We start from the raw sequence: 20,430 nt of genomic DNA on the forward strand, positions 1-20,430 counted from the left end.
ATTGTACATAATTTGTCTTCCGGGAAACATGGAAAGTATTTTCTGTTGCTTCTAAAGGGCAGTACTAAATGAAAGAGCTATTTTAAGCTTCGATATTTAAACAAAATACAAATAATTTGGATATCTCATCCTGTTCAAAAGTTTTCACCCCAGCTCGTAATGCACCGTGTTTCCTTCTGGAGCATCAGTGAATGTCTTTTTTTTTTTTTTTAGAAGTTGTGTTTAAGTCCCTCAGTTGTCCTCAGTGTAAAAAGATGGATCTCAAAAGTCACAGTCACCGCTGGAAAGGGTTCAAATATGCATAAGATGCTGGAAATCCGAAGATTTTGCAGGACCTGGAGGATTTTTCCATAAAAAAACATTGGGCAGTTTAAAAGCCCACTAAAGTGCTTTGGAATGCGCCACATTATTCAATGTGTTGATGTAATTTCCCCTGAAACGGCTCCAGCTGTTAGCAGCTCCTCCCCTTTTTTGAAACGGCCAATAGCGCTTCGTTGATAATATCACAGTTTGACTAGAGCGGACCTTTCTGTTTGGTGAAACCAGTTTCCTCTAACACTGTTTATCATCATAATCTCCTCCATATCGCTTTGAAATGCAGCATTTTGTGCAGAATTCAAATAGGTCCGATATGTTTGTTGTCTGCCGAACTCGCGCGTGATCCGCGCTGCACTCTCGTCTCTGACGTCTAAATTTAGACCAGAGCCGTTGGTGTGTGTGCGCTGCCGCGGTGTGTTAAGCTAACGTGAAAACAGACTTCATTCGCCTCAAATAAAAGTATATTTAGTCTGAATCGTTTCCTATCACATTCCTATCACACTAATTTTTAACATCGCCTTCCACGATGTTAAAAATTAGTAAATGTGTGTTAACAACTGACCGATTTCAGCCGCAGCTTCAGCAGTGTAGGGGGCGGGCTTTAGATTCTAGAGAGCATTTTGACTGGACAGAAGATTTGATGAGAAGGTGAAGTCTGCGATGATGTCATCAAAATCTGAGATTCGTTTTAACGGAAGTGAGAGACTGTACATTTTGAAGGCTTATATCTCCTAAATGCAAATGTTGTCATTGTTTTGGAACATACCAGCTTATTCATAACTTTAAGGCTAACACAGTCATACTAAAAGCTAAAAAACTTCAATTTTATTTCAGTGGGCCTTTAACTGCTCAGGACAAACAAGGGACTCATGAACAACCATTAAAAAAAGGTCCATGGATTGTTGACTACATTTACTTCAGAAGCATTTTGTTGAAACCTGTTGTGCTGTTTAATTTTTTGGTGGTAACTTTTTATAAGGATTCTTGGAGGAATACAAGTTTAAGTACTGTTTAAAAGTACAGCATTAGTTTGAAATCTAGAAAAGAAACAAATTTGTGTAATTGTTTCTCTTGCTCTTTCTGTCCATCTTATTGCGTTCATTCGCTATGCACTGTAATTCTTTTTAGATCACATTTGCTTCTGTCCTGTAAATGCCAGTCAAAGGTACTCTGTCTGATAATGGTCTATTACCCAGCAGCTCTTTATTGATCTGGTTCAGAGTGTTGTTATATCAGCTCTGGTACATTCTCAGGGTAGCAGCCAGACTGTCTGCCCTTATAAAACTCCTTTACTGTAAACTCAACAGAGATGTGTGTATGTTGCCTTTGAAAGACTACAATATAAAATCTTTTTAAAGTTTTGTTGAGCTGGCAGGTCTTCTTAGCTTTAAGTTGTTTGCTATTACTTAGAACTGAGAAGTTATGGTTTGGTTTGAATTTAAGTAGCACTTTATAAAAATGTCTCATTTGTTAATAAAATGCATGTTCTCTCAAAGATAAAGATATTTTATTGAACAGATCAACCGCTATTGTAAAGTTCATTGTAAAGCATTGTCTATTTTGAAGGGTCATTTCATTATGAGTTGAAGCGCTGTGCTGGAAAAACTGGTTGTATCTGGTCATATAAGGCAGAATGTGTAAGTTTGGCCACTAGAGGTCGCTTATTCAACAATAACAAAGGTGTAGCTTGATTATGCCGTGAATAATCATTAAAGGTTTTTTTCACGTGTTTTCGAAGCTTTGATTATGTTTACAGTGTGCAATATAACATGAGTTCATGTTTCACGTGTAAAAAAACAGTATTTTTCACACAATTTACTTATCTGTACTGCGTTTTTTCCTCTGTCCTAAAAACTGCCTGATGATTTCCTTGTTCTATGAAGTCCCTCCTTCAGAAACATGTAACGAGTTCTGATTGGGCCAACGCTTCCCGTGTTGTGATTGGACAGCAGCTTAGCGCACTTTGCCCGGAAAGGTCCCGCCTCTTACCATAACAAGAAGATGCAAGCTGAATGTGCGCTCTTCTCCACGTGGGAGAGCAACAAGACCACGCCCCTTTTTTGTGTGTACTTGTGGGCGGAGGGTTAGTCAACAAACGGTTCTAGTGACGTCATTCCTGCAAGGAAGTGCAGGGGTGTAGTCCAAACCGACCGTTCGCTGTAGGCTTTGAAAGGGAACTTCTGTTAAATAAAATATCTCGCTTGGCATTGAACTTTGAGCTTTATAATTTTACAGGTATTATTTATGCTCTAACAGCAACATTACACACTAACTAAAGTTTGAAAGATGGAATCGCGAAGAATGGTACCTTTAAGACGGAATCAAGTTCATGCATGGGCTAATGTTTTAAAGTTGTATTAATGTTACAGTGGTATGTAATAGAGGATGGATACCCGACCCGAGCCCGACAATACCCGACGGGCCGGGCCGGGTTCGGACAGATATTTAAAAATGACGTTCGGGTTCGGGTCGGGCTCGGTCACGTCAGCGCGATAAGGCATTGAACCTTTTAAATTTAAAACTGCTTATTATGCACCTAGCCAATGGTCCTGTTTAACATGATGCAATGGTTTGTTTTTGTGATTAAAATAAATGTAAAATATTACTCTAACATCCGTCTTCCTGCATGCAGAAATTTGTTTATGTCGCCGTGACAACAACGCGCAACACGTGCGTGCATATTGCCCGCGGCATCCCTGTCATTCCAGTGAGCGCAACTTCAGCGCTGCTGAAGCCATCCACAGTTGATGCAATCCTTTTTCTGCATAAAACCTCGATTAGCCTAAACTTTGATGGATAGATTATGTAAATAGATCCCATGTTGCTGTTTAGGAACCATACAGTTTGAGAAAATTGGTAAGCTGACTTTCATTTCAATTGTGTTACGTTAATGTTTTGTTCTGTTAGCTTGGGCCATTTTTAGCAGACCTTTGTTCATTTGATTTCAGTTGGCTATTTGATTGGGCTCTGTGTAACGTTTGATGCCCCATGCGCGTGCTGATGCGCTCGTCTGTAAACATTTCAGAATGCCTTCCTACAGTTGCTTAATAAAAGCGGGCTTTCCACACAAACAAACGTACGTGTCATTAGTATATGAGGAAAAAAAATAGATTTTAACTGTCAGGCTCGGGTCAGGCTCGGGTCGGGCTCGGACATAAATATTTTAATGCCTGTCGGGCTCGGGTCGGGTTCGGTTACTGCTCTGTCGGATGTGGGCCGGGCTCGGACAGAAATATGCGTCCCGATCCGCACTCTAGTATGTAACATTAATAACAGGACATTTTACGTTGCTGTTTTGTATTATGCTTATATGGCATTCCTTTCATTTTGTTGCTTATGTTTATACGATTAAAGTTACGTTGGGCTCTTCCTTCCTTGAATTTTTACTACAGATTTGTTTGATCACAGAAATTCACATTATTTTATTTTATTCCAATAAAACAGCAAGCGCTGAATTACTGCTCGTTTAGGTTACTTTATCTGATGAATTAAAATTGTGGGGCAACAGCGCTGTTTTACTCAGTCAAAACAATCATGCTAAAAATGCATTAGCATTTAATAATTGTTTCCACAATAATTTTTTTATACATTACATTACATTACATTAGAGATAATGTTTGTCGTTCGATTCAGGTTTTGCAGAGAAGACCATTAGCTTAAAGATGAACGCAAGTGACTGATGCAATATCTTGGCTCATGGTTTTCAAACAGCATGTGTGTACATTTGAGATATTTTGAGGTGTGTGTGAGTGTGTGTGTGTGTGTGTGTGTGTGTGTGTGTGTGTGTGTGTGTGTGTGTGTGTGTGTGTGTGTGTGTGTGTGTGTGTGTGTGTGTGTTTGGAGGGTGTTTGAGGACATGGGGGGAGTAATACAGGCAGATGGCCTTTCCCTCCTCTCTCATCTGCTACAGTCTGGGTGCCAGATAATAACACACACACACACTTCTAAATGGAGAAGTGTGTGACAGTCATTCATCGAGCATGTGCACAGATTTGATCCTGTATTCTGCATTAGAATATGTTTGAAACCGAGCATGTGGTTACTTATCTTTAAAGATAAAGCATGATATGGTCTTTTAAACTATATCTAATTTCTGTTATAACATTTGGTTAAATCCTGGCGCACAAACATACTCTGATTCGGCCGACATTTTGTACTTGGTTTTATTTAAAAATGTTTGTCTGATTGGGACAGAAGATCAGATTTTTACCCTCCTTGCTATCTTATTCACTGGCCCCACCACAAAATGATACATGCTCATTTATTTGATGAAATATACTACAGTAAAAGAGTATTTCTGTGAAATATGATATAGTTATATAAATGTTATACAATTTAAAACTGTTTCCTATTTTAATGATTTCAGAATCATAACTGCAGTTTTCAGTAACACACAATCCCTCAAAAATCATTCTAGTGTGTTGGAACTTTTCTAATCATTATCAGTGTTGAATACTATTGTGTTGCTTTTTTTTTGGAAACCGTGATACATTTTGTTCAGGAAACTACGTGAATAGAATTTATTTGATGTAATGAAATTTGTCAATTTGAATGATCAATTTAAATGCATCTGCTGAAAAAAGTATCAATTTCATCTTTTGCAATCATTTATTATGTTTGCTTCGTGTATGCAGTACTCCCTGTGGAACTGGCTCTTAGTTAAAATCAATATGGCTGTAAGCATTAAATCATGGCTATTGAATGTTGTAGAGTGTTTCTGGATTTTTGTGTGACCCTTTGGACACTGTTTGTCTGTCTCAGCAGACTAATGTCATACACGACTTGCAGAAATGTCCCATGGCTCTCTCTTGCTCACTCCCTCTCATTTGCCTCCTACATTTCTTATTGTCTCACTAATTCACAAATGATTTATGTTACATTACATTATGACCATGATCTTGTCTGTCAACACTTAGTTCCTGTATTACTTTCCTTAATCCAGATTTACAGTGTTTCATGGTATCATCTTAAGGTACTTGTAAGCCCGTGAAGCCCTTTTTACCTCCCTACTTTTTTGTCTTCGTTGCTCACTCAGTAACTCTCTCTTTTCTCTCTGACCTAATGACGGGGGTTGGGATTATCCTTCTCACCTGACTTTAAATTCCCAGTGTAATTATAATCTAGGAATCCAGCTAATCTCAGTCCACAGTTGGATGGGCATATTCGGTCCTCACCACTGATAGTGCTTAGATGTCACTGGAAAAAAAGAAATACCACTAAAGCAATTATAATTAATTCCAGATAAAGTATGAATGCCATGCTGGCAAAACAAGCATCTATGAGCTAATTTGTTATCAAAAAAGTTATTAAAGTTATTCTTTTCATTTCTTAGAACTGCCAGGAGTCACTGTATACCCAAAACCGCCTGTGGGCAATATTTACCCATGCAGATGATTTGTTTTGATACAGCTAAAACATAATATTTCACTGTATTGTGCCACTGTTTTCACAAAGTAATGTATAGAGTCATAAAATTATTATTTTTAGTCATCAACTATGTTTTTGCCCGGTTGTTTTACGCTATTTTAAGCAGGCTAATCACTTTTTGGTGAATATAGGCTAAATCAGCCTGCAATGACAACGAGAATCAGAAGGAAATAAACACATATTTGGGTGGCGTAATAATAATAAATGTCATTAATCACATATTAAGATAACCCATGTTATTTAAATTACTAAAATACCCTAAAAAGACAATAAAGAGCTATAATAATTCACCACACTGCATTGGATGCATGACATGTGCAATGTCAAATTCAAGCACAGAGTTTCACCTAATTAGTTATTTGTTTAGTTATATCATTTTTAATTTGAATAAGAGAACAACACTAATAAACTTGGGGTAATCGTGAAAATTATTTTATTACATCATAGGGAATATTCTTTTTCTGGAAACGGGCAGACTTGAATAAATGGCAGCACAGTAGCAAACAATACACAATAAAAATTGTATTACACAATATACATTTATAATTAATCTAAAGTTTGATAAATAGGCTAAAAGTAAGTCTACAGTAAGCCAACATGTAGCTCAAACACAGCGATGAAATAAAGGAATTATATACGGGTAAAAAGAACTGTACATTTCCTGAAGAACTCGGCTAATAATAACTCAGCTTGTAATCATCTTCTTTTAACTGTCCCATGTTATCGCTGCAAAAGTAAGGGTGGTCGGGCCTTCGCTGCTGAAGCACCTAAACTCCGGAACAGTCTGCCCTTCAATGTGTGGTCTGCTCCTTCATTGGCCAGCTTTAAATCGGCTCTTAAAGCTCATGTTATCTCATGCTTTTGATTAGATCGACATTGGTAGATTTTTATATTTTTATTTATTTTTTTGGATTGCATCTGGTCTAATGTGTGTATATTGTGTATCTGCCTTGTTTCTTTTTATGATTTCTTTTTATATTTGTCTTACTGTAAAGCACTTTGGCGTAAAAGCCCTGTTGCTTTTAAATATGCTGTAGAAATAAAATTTGACTTGACTAAATTTGACGAATTCAAGAATCATGAATCAATCTGCTGATTCATAAATGTTCAAATCTTTATTTGAGGATTGAAAACAAACACGGAAGCGAAGACAATGCTGAATAAAGTCGTAGTTTTTGTTATTTTTGGGCCAGAATGTATTTCCGATGCTTCAAGAAATTCTAATTAACCATCTGATGTCACATATGGACTACTTTGATGATGTTTTTATTACCTTTCTAGACATGGTGGACAGTATAGTGTACATACACTGTCAGACTAAATATAAAATATCTTAAACTGTGTTCAGAAGATGAACAGAGGTCTTATGGGTGTGAAACAACATTAGGGCGAGTCATTAATGACGTCAATTTCATTTTTTGGTGAACAATCCCTTTAAGGCTGTACCGCATGGATCTAAAATAAGTTTACATTCAATCAGATGTTTTTCCCCAACAGTTAACCAAACATTTACATTAGACAGCAGATAATGTTTGCGTGAATACTCGCAAAGACAGATATTTTGAAATACTGTAATTCTGCGTATATGTGTATCACTGTGAGAGGAGTCTTTATGCGTTTCGGATCTGTCAGTCAGCATGAGTAAGATCGTTTTCATGGACAAAGGAAAGGTACCTCTCCGAAAAATTACAAATAAACATACTTTTCGATGCTTAATTGATATTTTGAGCATTGAGATTGCTAGGGCTTAATGAACTCATATTTTTGGGAAAATGTTTCTCTTGTTTTTCCTGTAACGTTAGCTCAGAATTCTAGCTGATAGACAGGTGTTCTAATACTTATTTGCAGCTGTATCATACAAATAAATAGTTAAAAAATCATACATTGTGATTTCTGGATTTTTTTGTTGATTATGTCTCGGGCAGTGGACATGCACCTACGATGACAATTGCAGACCCCTCCATGATTTCCAAGTGGGAGAACTTGCAAAATAGCAGGGTGTTCAAATACTTATTTTCCAACATGATGGAAACAGACTATTATTAATTAGTGTATGTGGCAGCGGCCATGTAATGGTTATCTGTTGAGTTTAGACAAAACATTTTCTTAACAAAATTACAACATAGATTTAAGTAATACAGATGTGTGCATCAGTGTGCAATATTACATCCCACATCTGCAGGCTGTCTGCACCTGGGTGCTGAGGCCACACACACATTTCAGAAAATTAGTTTTAACATTTTACTTCTCACTGTGTGTGTCAGATGTGGCTTTATGGAGGATGGTTGGGGTCTGTAATGATAAATTCCTTGTAGAAGCATGATTCTGGGTCGAACGCTGCTGTTCTGCCTCCAGAGACCCACAGACACACACACTCGCAAGTTCATGCATGCCGGCACACATTAACTGCTGCCCCTCAGAGAGAACAGGAGAGAGTTTAAAGTACTTCCAGCTGTCCGAACTCACATGAACTATTCAGTACATCTTTGATCGACTCATTAATTGACTGATTTGTTGATTGGCTGATTGTAGGCTTGCTAAATTATTTAATATTATTATTATAATACATAATATGTGGAGATTATAATATTAAAATTCTTTTAATAAGTATCATAATGTGTGCAGTGCCAGGCATAAAGTCAACCTGTATTGTCATTTGTAAACTTTTTTTTATTTTATTTAGGTGACATTACATAATTGTGATGTAATTGAGTGTATTCCTCACAATTTTCAAATGAAAAATATTATGGCGAGATTTAAACTCAATATTCTGCCTTTTTTCTCAACACTGCAACTTTACATCCGACAGTTTTTTTTTTTTAACATTGTGACATACACTCACCTAAAGGATTTTCAGGAACACCATACTAATACTGAGTTTGACCCCCTTTCGCCTTCAGAACTGCCTTAATTCTACGTGGCATTGATTCAACAAGGTGCTGAAGGCATTCTTTAGAAATGTTGGCCCATATTGATAGGATAGCATCTTGCAGTTGATGGAGATTTGTGGGATGCACATCCAGGGCACGAAGCTCCCGTTTCACCACATCCCAAATATGCTCTATTGGGTTGAGATCTGGTGACTGTGGCGGCCATTTTAGTACAGTGAACTCATTGTCATGTTCAAGAAAACAATTTGAAATATTTTGAGCTTTGTCACATGGTGCATTATCCTGCTGGAAGTAGGCATCAGAGGATGTGTACATGGTGGTCATAAAGAGATAGACATGGTCAGAAACAATGCTCAGGTAGGCCGTGGCATTTAAACGATGCCCAATTGGCACTAAGGGGCCTAAAGTGTGCCAAGAAAACACCCCCCACACCATTACACCACCACCACCAGCCTGCACAGTGGTAACAAGGCATGATTGATCCATGCTCTTATTCTGTTTACACCAAATTTTGACTCACCAAATCTTGGTCTCTATGGGAGACCAAATGGGAAAACCAGGTAGCTGCTGGTAGAGGTGTTAGTGAGGCCAGCAGGGGGTGCTCACCCTGTAGTCTGTGTGGGTCCTAACACCCCAGTATAGTGATGGGGACACTTTACTGTCAATGAGCACCGTCCTTCGAATGAGACGTTAAACCGAGGTCCCGACTCTCTGTGGTCTTTAAAAATCCCAGGATGTCCTTCGATAAAGAGTAGGGTTGTAACCCCGGCATCCTGGCCAAATTTGCCAATTGGCCCCTGTCCATCATGGCCTCCTAACAATCCCCATATCCTGATTGGCTTAATCACTCTGTCTCCTCTCCACCAATCAGCTGATGTGTGGTGAGCGTTCTGCCGCAAAATGGCTGCCGTCGCATCATCCAGGTGGGATGCTGCACATTGGTGGTGGTTGAGGAGATTCCCCCCTTCTATATGTAAAGCGCTTTGGGTGTCTAGAAAAGCGCTATATAAATGTAATTAATTATTATTATTATTATCTACCATCTGAATGACTCAACAGAAATCGAGACTCCTCAGACAAGGCAACATTTTTCAGTCTTCAACTGCCAGTCTTCAATTTTGGTGAGCTTGTGCAAATTGTAGCCCCTTTTTCCTATTTGTAGTGGAGATGATTGGTACCCAGTGGGGTCTTCTGCTGTTGTAGCCAATCCGCCTCAAGGTTGTGCGTGTTGTGGCTTCACAAATGCTTTGCTGCATACCTCGGTTGTAAGGAGTGGTTATTTCAGTCAAAGTTGCTCTTCTATCAGCTTGAATCAGTCAGCCCATTCTCCTCTGACCTCTAGCATCAACAAGGCATTTTCGCCCACAGGACTGCTGCAAACTGAATGTTTTTCCCTTTTCACACACTTTTTGTAAACTCTAGAAATGGTTGTGCGTGAAAATCCCAATAAGCCCATCTGGCACCAACAACCATGCCACGCTCAAAATAGCTTAAATCACCTTTCTTTCCTATTCTGACATTCTGTTTGGAGTTCATGAGATTGTCTTGACCAGGACCACACCCCAAAATGCATTGAAGCAACTGCCATGTGATTGGTTGATTAGATATTTGCGTTAATGAGAAATTGAACAGGTGTTCCTAATAATCCTTTAGGTGAGTGTAGACTCGCAGTGTTATATGTTTAAATTCATGTTTCATTCTGTAAATAAATGGCCATTTTTTTGTACTCCTATTCTGACATCTAAAAGCACAAGAAGAATTGTTTTCTCTTATTTCGTGGACCTTGTCCATTTTCCTCCACTTGTTACCACTGTTTTTCTGCCACCACAAAGTGTGCGCAGCTGCAAGTGACGTATTTGATTTCAAGATGACACTTTTTTTATTTTTTATAACTTTGATTAATTGTTCACAATACAACTAGTACCATGCGTTAGAAAAGTAAATATCATCAGTTTTGATTTCATGTTGACTTTAACATTTTGCCATTTCAAATGTAACAAACAGGAGAATATATATGTTTGTTTATCTATTTCTATTAAGTAGAGCCAGTAGTATTGAATCTCTCCACTAGGGTCCAGTGTGAGTCTGGATATCAAGCACATTCTGATGATGTCATCATTTCTGTTCATGGTTTCTTTGCAGTCACTCTGTTTATAGAGCTTTTCACCTCATTTCCTCTGTCTTACTTAGACCTTTTCCTGCTATGCCTCTGCTTTACATGTAAGAATACTGTTGCTGATGAGCATTACATTTCACATTATCAGCAAACACAGTGAACACACACAAACAACATCATCACAAATGGCAAACATACAAGACACATGACAGCCTTGCTCTCATCCAAACTATGCGAAAATGCATACTTAAATACTGTATTGCTACATCCAGAATCTGTGTCGGCATTTCGTCTTGTTGGAGCGAAGCTCATTTATCTCTCTAGAATTTATAATGATGCCCTATTTCTGAAAGTGTGGAAATCCTCCAGTGCCCATGGGTTTAAAGCAGGTGTAGCCCTTGTGAATACCTCTGTCTGACTGTATTTGAGAGAAAGAATGATGACTCTTATACACTCTCCATGATTGGCTGATGAGGTGGAGGTCATTTAGGGGAAACCATCACCACGGTTACCGAACATCTTGAGCTCCTTCAGATCACATTCTCTTTCCCCTCCTCCTCAGTTGCCATAGCAACGCCACCATCCCAGAACGAGGAGACCTGTAATACACCCCAAAGCATCATGGGATGCCTCTGCATAATCAAAGTGTGTGTGTGTGTGTGTGTGTGTGTGTGTGTGTGTGTGAATGTTCAAGTGCATGTCTATATGTCTACATATAATTTACAGAGACAATTCATAAAACAATACATTAATAATCACAGCAAAAAGTGTTGTATATTATAAATATGTATTACCATTCAAAAGTTTGGGGTTGGTAAGATTTGTTTTTATGTTTTTGACTCTCTAACAATCACTAAAGCTACATTTATTTAATTAAAAATACAGTAAAACAGTAGTACTGTGAAATATTGTTACAATTTAAAATATTTTAAAACGTAATTTATTCCATTTTCAGCATCATTACTCCAGTCTTCAGTGTCACATGGTCCTTCAGAATTAATTCTAATATGATTTTGGTGTTCAAGAAACATTTCTTAAAGCTACACTTTGTGATATTTCCCCCCATCTAGCGGTGAAAAGGTATATGACCATACAGTGAATAATAGTTTCTGTTCCTCTCAATTCTGATTTCGTTTTAACTCCTACGATGGCCGATTTAGTACAAGATTAACATGGCAATCCCCCTCTTCACATTCGACACGGTGCCATCGAGTGTTAAAACGCAAAAGGCGAAGCTTGAATTTATGGGTATGTCCCTTTTTGGTTAATGTACTTTCAAGATGGAGGGGCAACATGGCGACCCGCATTCGAACCCCTGACCTGTATGTATTTTCAATGGCATATTATAAACTTACGAGAATACTTTATTACTTGAAAGAAGTAAATATACATTAATGAGCACATATATTTTTGCAATCAGAACTAAGTGTTTTTAGCTAAGAATAAACATAAGTTACACAGTGTAGCTTTACTTAGATCGGCAAAAAACGTTAAAAAGTTGAAAACATTGTGCTGCTTAATATTTTTGTGAAAAGCATTTTAATGTCTTTTACTGTAACTTTTGATCCATTTACTTCATCCTTTCTGAATAAAAGTCATTGTTTATTTAAAAAATCTTAACCTCTTACCATTTGAATGGTAGTATAGGCCTATATTTGAATTAAATAAATATATATTTTTATTAATACTGTTATTTAAGTTTCCATATATCTAGGCCTGTCACGATAGTCAATAAATCAATTAATCTCACGGAGAAAAAAATTAGCTCTAATTTTTCCGGCCGCAATAATTTATTTGCATGCTTGTTTGTTTGTTTTCCTCATCTCTCTCCTTGACTGCGCACGCGTCTCGTGTGGGGAGGTGTTTATACTCGACGCGCAGACCGGCTGCCGGTGTTGTGCCGAATTTTGACCCCCTGCCAAATGATTACCCCCCTCATTGAAGTCACTACCTGATTGCCTAATCCTAACCCCTCCCCCACAACTACTCCTAAACCTACCAATAGTAGGGGGGTAATAATCTGGCAGGGTCAGAATTCGGCACTACACCGGTGTGATGAGACATCATGCTTGGCCAGATTAACCTGAATCTCGTGCTTGTTCGGTTGCGGAGCTGCATGCAAAATTACAAAATTACAAAACTCGCGCTCCACGTTGACGTCTTTTTTGCCGCTCTGCCTCGTGCATACGCGTCGAGTATAAACGAGGCTTAAAGCTACACTGAAGTTGGCAGTTTGATAAATGCAAGTTAATTCTTTAGTTCAATCTTTGTATGCTAAAAAAGGCACATAAGTTCCTGTAGAGAAAGCAATACACATTCTCCTTTTTTGCCAAATAAATGAAAAGCATGTCATCAATGTCTTTTTTCTTGCTGTATCAAAATCTCACCTAGCTTTCCTCAGAGATGGTCAAGTCAAGTTGTTTGTGCATTATTACAAGATATAACTTTTTTTTATGTTGTATCCTAAATTGTTGGTAATTAAGTTATATATCATATGCTGAAGTAAATTTCTGGAGTATTAACGATTAAAACAAAAAAACAAAAACAAGAACCGTACAGAACCGAACCGTGGGTTTTGTTAACCTCGCCACCCCTAATATCCCAAAAAATTTACCTAATAAATTAATATTATGATATTATGATTATTTTAGATAAAAATGGTCTCGGAATGAGAATATTATCGTTTATCACAATAATTTCTTGGCCAATTTATCATCCAGCAAAATTTGTTATTGTGACAGGCCTACATATATCATGGATTTGCATTTAAAATATCCATACATCATGGTAATATTTATTTTACAATTTTTATTATACAATAATTTATGCTATTTCTTTGATTTTTTTTAAAATTATAATTGAGAATGTTTTTATGATATTCACCTTTTTTAAAGTTTGTTAGTATCTCTAAACTAATTTACTATTATTTATAAATATGTTAAAAAGCTCTTGATTTGAGCTTTACAATTTATATGGTTAAATCTCAATTATGTACAAACGTAAGAGTGCAATATTTTTTTTATTTACAATCAAATAGTCAATACCGGTTAGCTCTCCATATGTTCACACAGTATGTGTCTGTCTCACACACAGCTCTAGGCCACACCTCTTTTCCATAAACACATTCTGAAAATACACAATGGAAAATAACAAACACCCAACGGTACATTCAACAGAATTGTATATTCAAACAGACACTAAGATACACACAGAGCAAGCACAGTATGTAAACAACAGTCTGTGTCACTATATAATGGGTGACATGCTTCATCCCTTTGTCAGAGGTACAGCTGGTGTGTGTGTTTACATGACGGTGCGGTGGCCCTAATACTGGGGGGAAATGCCCCCTAATCCTTTTTTAAGCTACACCATGAACCCAGCATTCAGCCTAATAAACCGACCCCCAGCAGTCCTTAACACGCACACTCTTTTTGTTCAAAAAGTGAGTAGATAAGCATTCAGACAATACAGACCAGGCACATGTGGGTTTGCAGGGAGGGGGAGACTGCAGGATGGAGGGAAAGGGAGTCTGCCATAGTCCTATTAGCAAATGCATTGGATTCAGCTGCTATATTTGGACCCCCTTAACACCTCATATCAGTATTCAAACGACCCCCACCCTCTGTGTTCTGTGTGTATGACAGAAAGAGAGAGAGAATCAGAGAGGTAGTGGAAAAGCACGTTAAACATAACAGGGATGTAAATGATACACATTTTGTCTGTGTTGAATGAAGATTGGAGCTGGTGCCCATTGGTAAATGGAAAGATAGAGGTCTTTTTAAACCCTATTTTGATCAGTGAAAGAAAACGGAGAAGTCGATTTTCTTTGACGCATATGGAAAGGTCAAGTTGTAAAAGTGAAAGGAAGAGCAGAGAAGGTTGGATTCAAAGGGACTTTGTATTTACTGTAGTACCGGAGAGCCTTGTATCCTTGTGTTCGTACTCACACACACGTCAGGTGGAAGCGTGTCTTTGAGCATCCTGCTGCCAGGGCATTTTTTACACGTCACATGACTGAATGGCACCTTGCTGGCCGCAGAGATAGAGAAGAAAGTGATCGGGTTACTGTGGGACTGCAGGAAAAATGGCGGTGGAAGAGGCTGCTGACTATTTTTCATCCGTAAGTACTCTACAAATATGACTGGGAATGGTTGGGAAGTGTGTATAGTTTTAAATAGGTGTGTTGGCAATGGTTGGGAAACTAAGTTTTGTTGGTTGGGGAGGCTTGGGTCATTAAGCGACCCTGAAGTGCTCTTGCTCTTTATCTGCTATAACTTGAGATTTAGTTTTTCAAACCTTTTATTAACATATTTCTTGAATACAAAATATATTTGACAGTTGGCAATTTTAAACTCTGCTAAATCCCCTGCAGTCTAAATGGCGCAAAATCTATTACCGTAGTCTTGCTGGGCTTAGATTTCCAGATTTTGTTTGCAGAATCCTGCAGAGCTAAATGTCCTCACTCCTCACATATATTAGAGAATAACTTGGAAAGTGTCTATATTGTCAGTTAAATGAATATCTGCTTCATGTGTGTGTTATTAGCACCATTTCGACATTCATGCTAGTCAGGCACTGCAACTCTACCTTTGCTCTAGTGCTTTTTCACTGACCTTGATGCATGTCTGCATGCATGGTAATACAAGTACTGAGTGCTTGCCGTGCTCACTGCTGTTGTAGACCATTTTATTTATGTCATTTACCAAATAAAGCTCTATACTTTCATGACTGGATTATTCTACCTCTTTAAGCTGCTGTGACTGCAGGTCGTCAATTTTATTGTGATGCTGAGGTTGGAGAGACATTGCAGTCTTGGATTTGTATCGGTCTTGTCTGTCGATGCACAATTTTTAACACTAAGAAAAAAAACAAAAACAAAATTAAAAAGAAATAAATATTTCCATGTGACACTGATGTTAGCAACTTGTGTGTCAAGTGTCGAGCTCTGAATTTTTATAAATCGGTCATTTGGTCCGACAGACCATCAGGCATATTGGCCATTATTGAGATTTAGATCTCCATCTTCTTTAGCAGTAATTAATAGTGAGAGATTGTCAAAAAAATATGAAAAATTAAGCAATAAACTTAAATTTAATCTAACTCTTTAAGAGCACTATTTCTTCCCCTTTAAGAATTCACGCGAGTTGCTGTGCGTAATGATAGTTTTTTCTTTTTTTCTTTTTTTTTTACAAAGTAGTATAGATTTATAATATTGACTGTTAATCCGTTATCAGCCATAACAAAATGTACTTTAGATATTAAAATATTCTTCAAATGATCACTGAAAGATTCTTTAGGAAACCAAAAATGGCTCTTCTATGGCATCACTGCAAAAAAAAACTTTTGGAAACTTTATTTTTAAGAGTGTAAAGAACATTTTAATAATCTAAAGAACTTCATAGTGGACAAAGAACCTTTTGTGATCTCAGTGAATGTTAAAAGTTCTTTGTGGAATCATTGATGCACCAATAAAGAACCTTCATTTTTAAGAGTGTAAAGAACAATTTAATAATCCAAAGACCCTTTTTACACTATAAAGAACCTTTTGTGGAATAGAACGTTTCCATGGATGTTAAAGGTTCTTCATCGAACCATCAATGCCAAAAAATCAACTTTATTAAGAGTGTATGAACATTTTGAGTGAACAACGGATATGAATCAATCACCAATAGGTTTTTGGTATTTAAAAAAAAATGGTTGACATGAGAATCAAAACAATTTAAAATGAGTGGAGGAACAATTTTAGACAACTAAACAATACCAGACAACTTCATTTGTGGCCATTATGTCTGATCCAGACGGTCTAAACTGAACAAACACCATTGTAAAACCAACCACAACTGATCCATTCCAACTGTAAATCACAAAATGTTTCACGTTATTTGATTGTAGCTACATATAATGATTCTGATGTTGTCTGTTGAAAGCACGAGAGAGAGAGAGAGAGAGAGAGAGAGAGAGAGAGAGAGAGAGAGAGAGAGAGAGAGAGTGTGTGTGTATGTGTATTCACCCTGTCTGCAGCCACTCTGACGGGTAGCTTTGTTTTTTTGCCAATCGTGCAGTATTCGAGCTCTCTGCTTATCTAGGAACTGAAGAGACACTGAGACAGAGAGGCAGAGACTAGGGTATTATTGGGTCAACTGTTTAAATGTTCTCGCTCTTTTATTCTTTTATGAACAACAGCTATACGGACATTAACGTTTTGTTTTCATATTGTACGTAGTGTCACATCATTTTTTATCAGCTATGACTTTTTCTCTTCAATCCTCATGTCTTTCTTTCAGTCCAGTCTCTCTGTTTTAATAACAGCTGTACCCTAGACTAGAAAATGTCTTATGTAACTCCACTGGGTCTCTGTGTGTGTGTATGTGTGTGTTTGTGTGTCTGTAACTGTGTGTGAGGTAGCGTACTGTACATGCATAGTGTTCACAGGATTTCCCACAATAAAATATTGATGCCTTCTTTTTTAAAAACGGAGAGGCTTTTCACATTTCCACATCTCCATGCTTGAGTTGAGTTATATAGTATTAGTAAAAATGTGCATGAAAGAAATCCCCTAGCAAGTGTATATCAACATAATAATTATCATCTGAAATACCCTGGCAACGTCTTGGAAATATATCAAAACTTTATCTTTAGAAAGTGCTCCACTGCGCATCTGGTGTTAGCTTTAGAACCTATTGTTTTTATGCATTACATTAAAGTATAAACACCAAGAAACTGTAAAATAAACCTGTAAATATAAAGGATAAATGTTACCATTGACAGAAAGCTACTTGTAAGACATGGCACTAGTTTTGCAAAGTGCAAACTTCACACAATGCCAATTCATGGCATGTGTGTGCGTGTGTGTGTTTGTGTGTATCCACATTGGGACTTTTTTGAGTTTGCATTCAGTCATACATTTTTACCTAGTTTCTCACAACCTCCCACAAAACTGATTTACTTACTGATAAAATATTATCTTCTGTGGTGACCGGTTACAAATGTATGGTTTTGTGTAATACTAAAGAGATGCAAAAGATGAAGAAGGATATGTTCTGATGGAGGAGATAATTGTTTGAATGCTGTGAAAATCACTAAGGTGGAGTGAAGATTGTGACATTATGAGTGTTAAGGTAATTTCAAGTTTAGAGTCCAAAATGGTTGTTGGTGTTCTGCGATGCTGCTTTGTAAGTTTTATATGAATACTTATGTTATGTCTGTGCTTTGTGTTAATGGTTTAAAATAGTATCCTGTGTTGTGTTCAGTACATTTTCCTGTGTGTCCTTTTATTGTAATGCAACCTGCTTAAGCTCTGGTTAGCAGGTTCAGCATTAGTTTGCGCTACTAAGTCTAAAGTTTTTGTCGGTATGATTTTTTTACATTAACTTGATCAAAAGTGACGGTACAACTATTTATAACATTACTGAAAAAAAATCACAAATTCAACATAAATATGAAGCAGCACAACAGTTTTCAACAGAGATAATAATAAAATGTTTTGTGAGCACCCAATCATCTTATTATAATGATTTCTGAAGGACCATGTGAGACTGAAGACTGGAGTAATGATTCTGAAAATTCAGCTTTGACATCACAGGAATAAATGACATTTTAAATTCTATTAAAATGGAAATCAGTTATTTTATATTGTAATATTGTAACAATGTATTTTAACAATAAAAATATTACATATTTTTTTATCAAATAAAAGCAGCTTTGGTGAGCATAATAGACTTCTTTTAAAAGCATGAACAAATATTGCTGACCTAAAACTTTTTAACTTGTCACTGAGCAGACTTTTCTCATCGGAGTAATGAAGGGTTAAGAGTCTTGCTCAAGGGCACTGTGATAACAGGACAGGAGGTCCTTCCTATTCAATGGCAACCCATGTCTCGGATTGAACCAAAAACACGTAAATTAGAAAGCCAGATCTTATCCAATAGGATACCAGCACACATTATTTACTACAGATGTTCTTTGTAACTATATATATATGTGAGTGGGTGTGGATGGGTGTTATTTTCCCAGACAGAATCCTCCAGGGAAGGAGTTATGGGTGACAAGCTGGAAAAACTCATTAACTCAGAGATAAGAGGGGAAATTACAAAAAAATGACCACCACACACACACATACAATGCCCTTTCTCTCTCAGTCTTTCTTATTGTGTATGTGTGGGGCAGAATTTGTTTACCATAAGCATTACCCTCTGAGCAAAGGCGTCTTTTGCGTGTGATTTTCATCCATCATTTCATACTGCACAGACTGTAAGTGCCTGATGGTACAAGCACACACTCTCTCTCTCTCTCACACACACACACACACACAGGAAATGGAGGTTTTCCCAGCATAATAGCTTGAGTAAATGACCTAGCTAATGAGCTTGGAGTTCATTACGAACTGAGAATCTCCATTACAAAAACACATCTGTCCTTTTCTGTGCAATATGTTCTTGAGTGCCTTTGGTCACTAGATGAATGTGCATGCCATTTAACTCCATGATATGCCAGCTTAGGCTCTTCTTGTCAAACTCATACGAGTTACTTTTGGAAAGTGAGCCTTTATTTCCAGACCTTCTTGCCAACACACACACACACACACACAATTCACACACACATGCACACACACACACACACACACACACACATTGATGGTAGATATGGGGAGGAGTTTGTCCTGGGTTTAGTGAGAACTAAATATAGCCCCTCATTTGGAGGAATTCCCCATGTGAGTGTCTCTGAGATAACCCTGTCTTATTTTTTATAAAAGAGTGTGTGCTTATGTGAGCGAGGTCAACTGTACTGTGTGTCCTCTTCTGTATTTTGCTGTGTGTCCTCTTCTGTCAACATCAGTGTCCCTGAATCAAACTGAAGCCGACAAAAGAAGACACATTCACGAGGCGCACGCATACAAACATCGCATATTCTCCCAAAATCATGCTCTCCTTATCATATCCGCATGAGAAGAGAAAACTAATTCTGAGTGAGAGACTGAAAGATCGGAGAGAAAGTGGGAGGAAACCTGTGCCAGAATAATAGCCGTTATTTAGTGTTTTGTTCCGTATCCGTCGATGAGAGACCAGAGCTGTTTTTGGCTGGATTTTTCAACTGGAATGGTGGGGTATCTGCTCAGGGATGGACTGCCTACAATCGTAGCTTCTCTATAGGATGCTGACTTGTGACCAAAAGCTGATGTTTCCGTGGATGTGTGTGTGTGTGGTTTTGGAGACAAATGGCACTGAGTAAAAATGGAGTTGGTAGGAATTCTTTTAATTGCTTCGCCTTTCAATGATTTAATGAGCTAAAAGCTATAAATATGTTTGGTGTGTTAATTTGACCTCAGTTGCCCTGGATTTGACCTTTAACCCTGCCGTTAGAATAATAAACATTGCATTTTCTCTTATTACTTGCAGCCGGACAGCAATGCCAGTTACCTGCGGGCAGCGAGGGCAGGGAACCTTGAGAAGGTCCTTGACTACCTGAAGACTGGTGTTGACATCAACATCTGTAATCAGGTATGAATTATTTCTGTTACTATATGACAGGATTTAACAGTATCATTATCATAACTAAGAATTGGAAATTGTCAATTTCAGTGTGACTAAATGTAATTTCCATAAGTTGCTGTTATGTGATGCTGTACTATACATTTTTACTGTTAGAATACACAGATGGTGTTTTACTGTTAGAATACAC

The 20,430-nt window shown here is 37.6% G+C and overlaps 1 protein-coding gene across 9 annotated transcripts in view; it reads left to right on the forward strand.

The window, feature by feature from the left end:
* ank3a (ankyrin 3a) overlaps positions 1–20,430 on the forward strand; it is a 118,302-nt gene that overhangs the window by 11,450 nt on the left and 86,422 nt on the right. For all 9 annotated transcript variants that reach the window (XM_067455649.1, XM_067455648.1, XM_067455650.1 and 6 more), the window contains exon 2: positions 20,148–20,249. In XM_067455649.1, the coding sequence (XP_067311750.1) occupies positions 20,148–20,249 (102 nt within the window). The remainder of the gene's footprint in view (positions 1–20,147; positions 20,250–20,430) is intronic.

The sequence above is a fragment of the Pseudorasbora parva genome, chromosome 10, assembly GCF_024679245.1.
Source record: "Pseudorasbora parva isolate DD20220531a chromosome 10, ASM2467924v1, whole genome shotgun sequence".
NCBI classification, from domain to species: domain Eukaryota; kingdom Metazoa; phylum Chordata; class Actinopteri; order Cypriniformes; family Gobionidae; genus Pseudorasbora; species Pseudorasbora parva.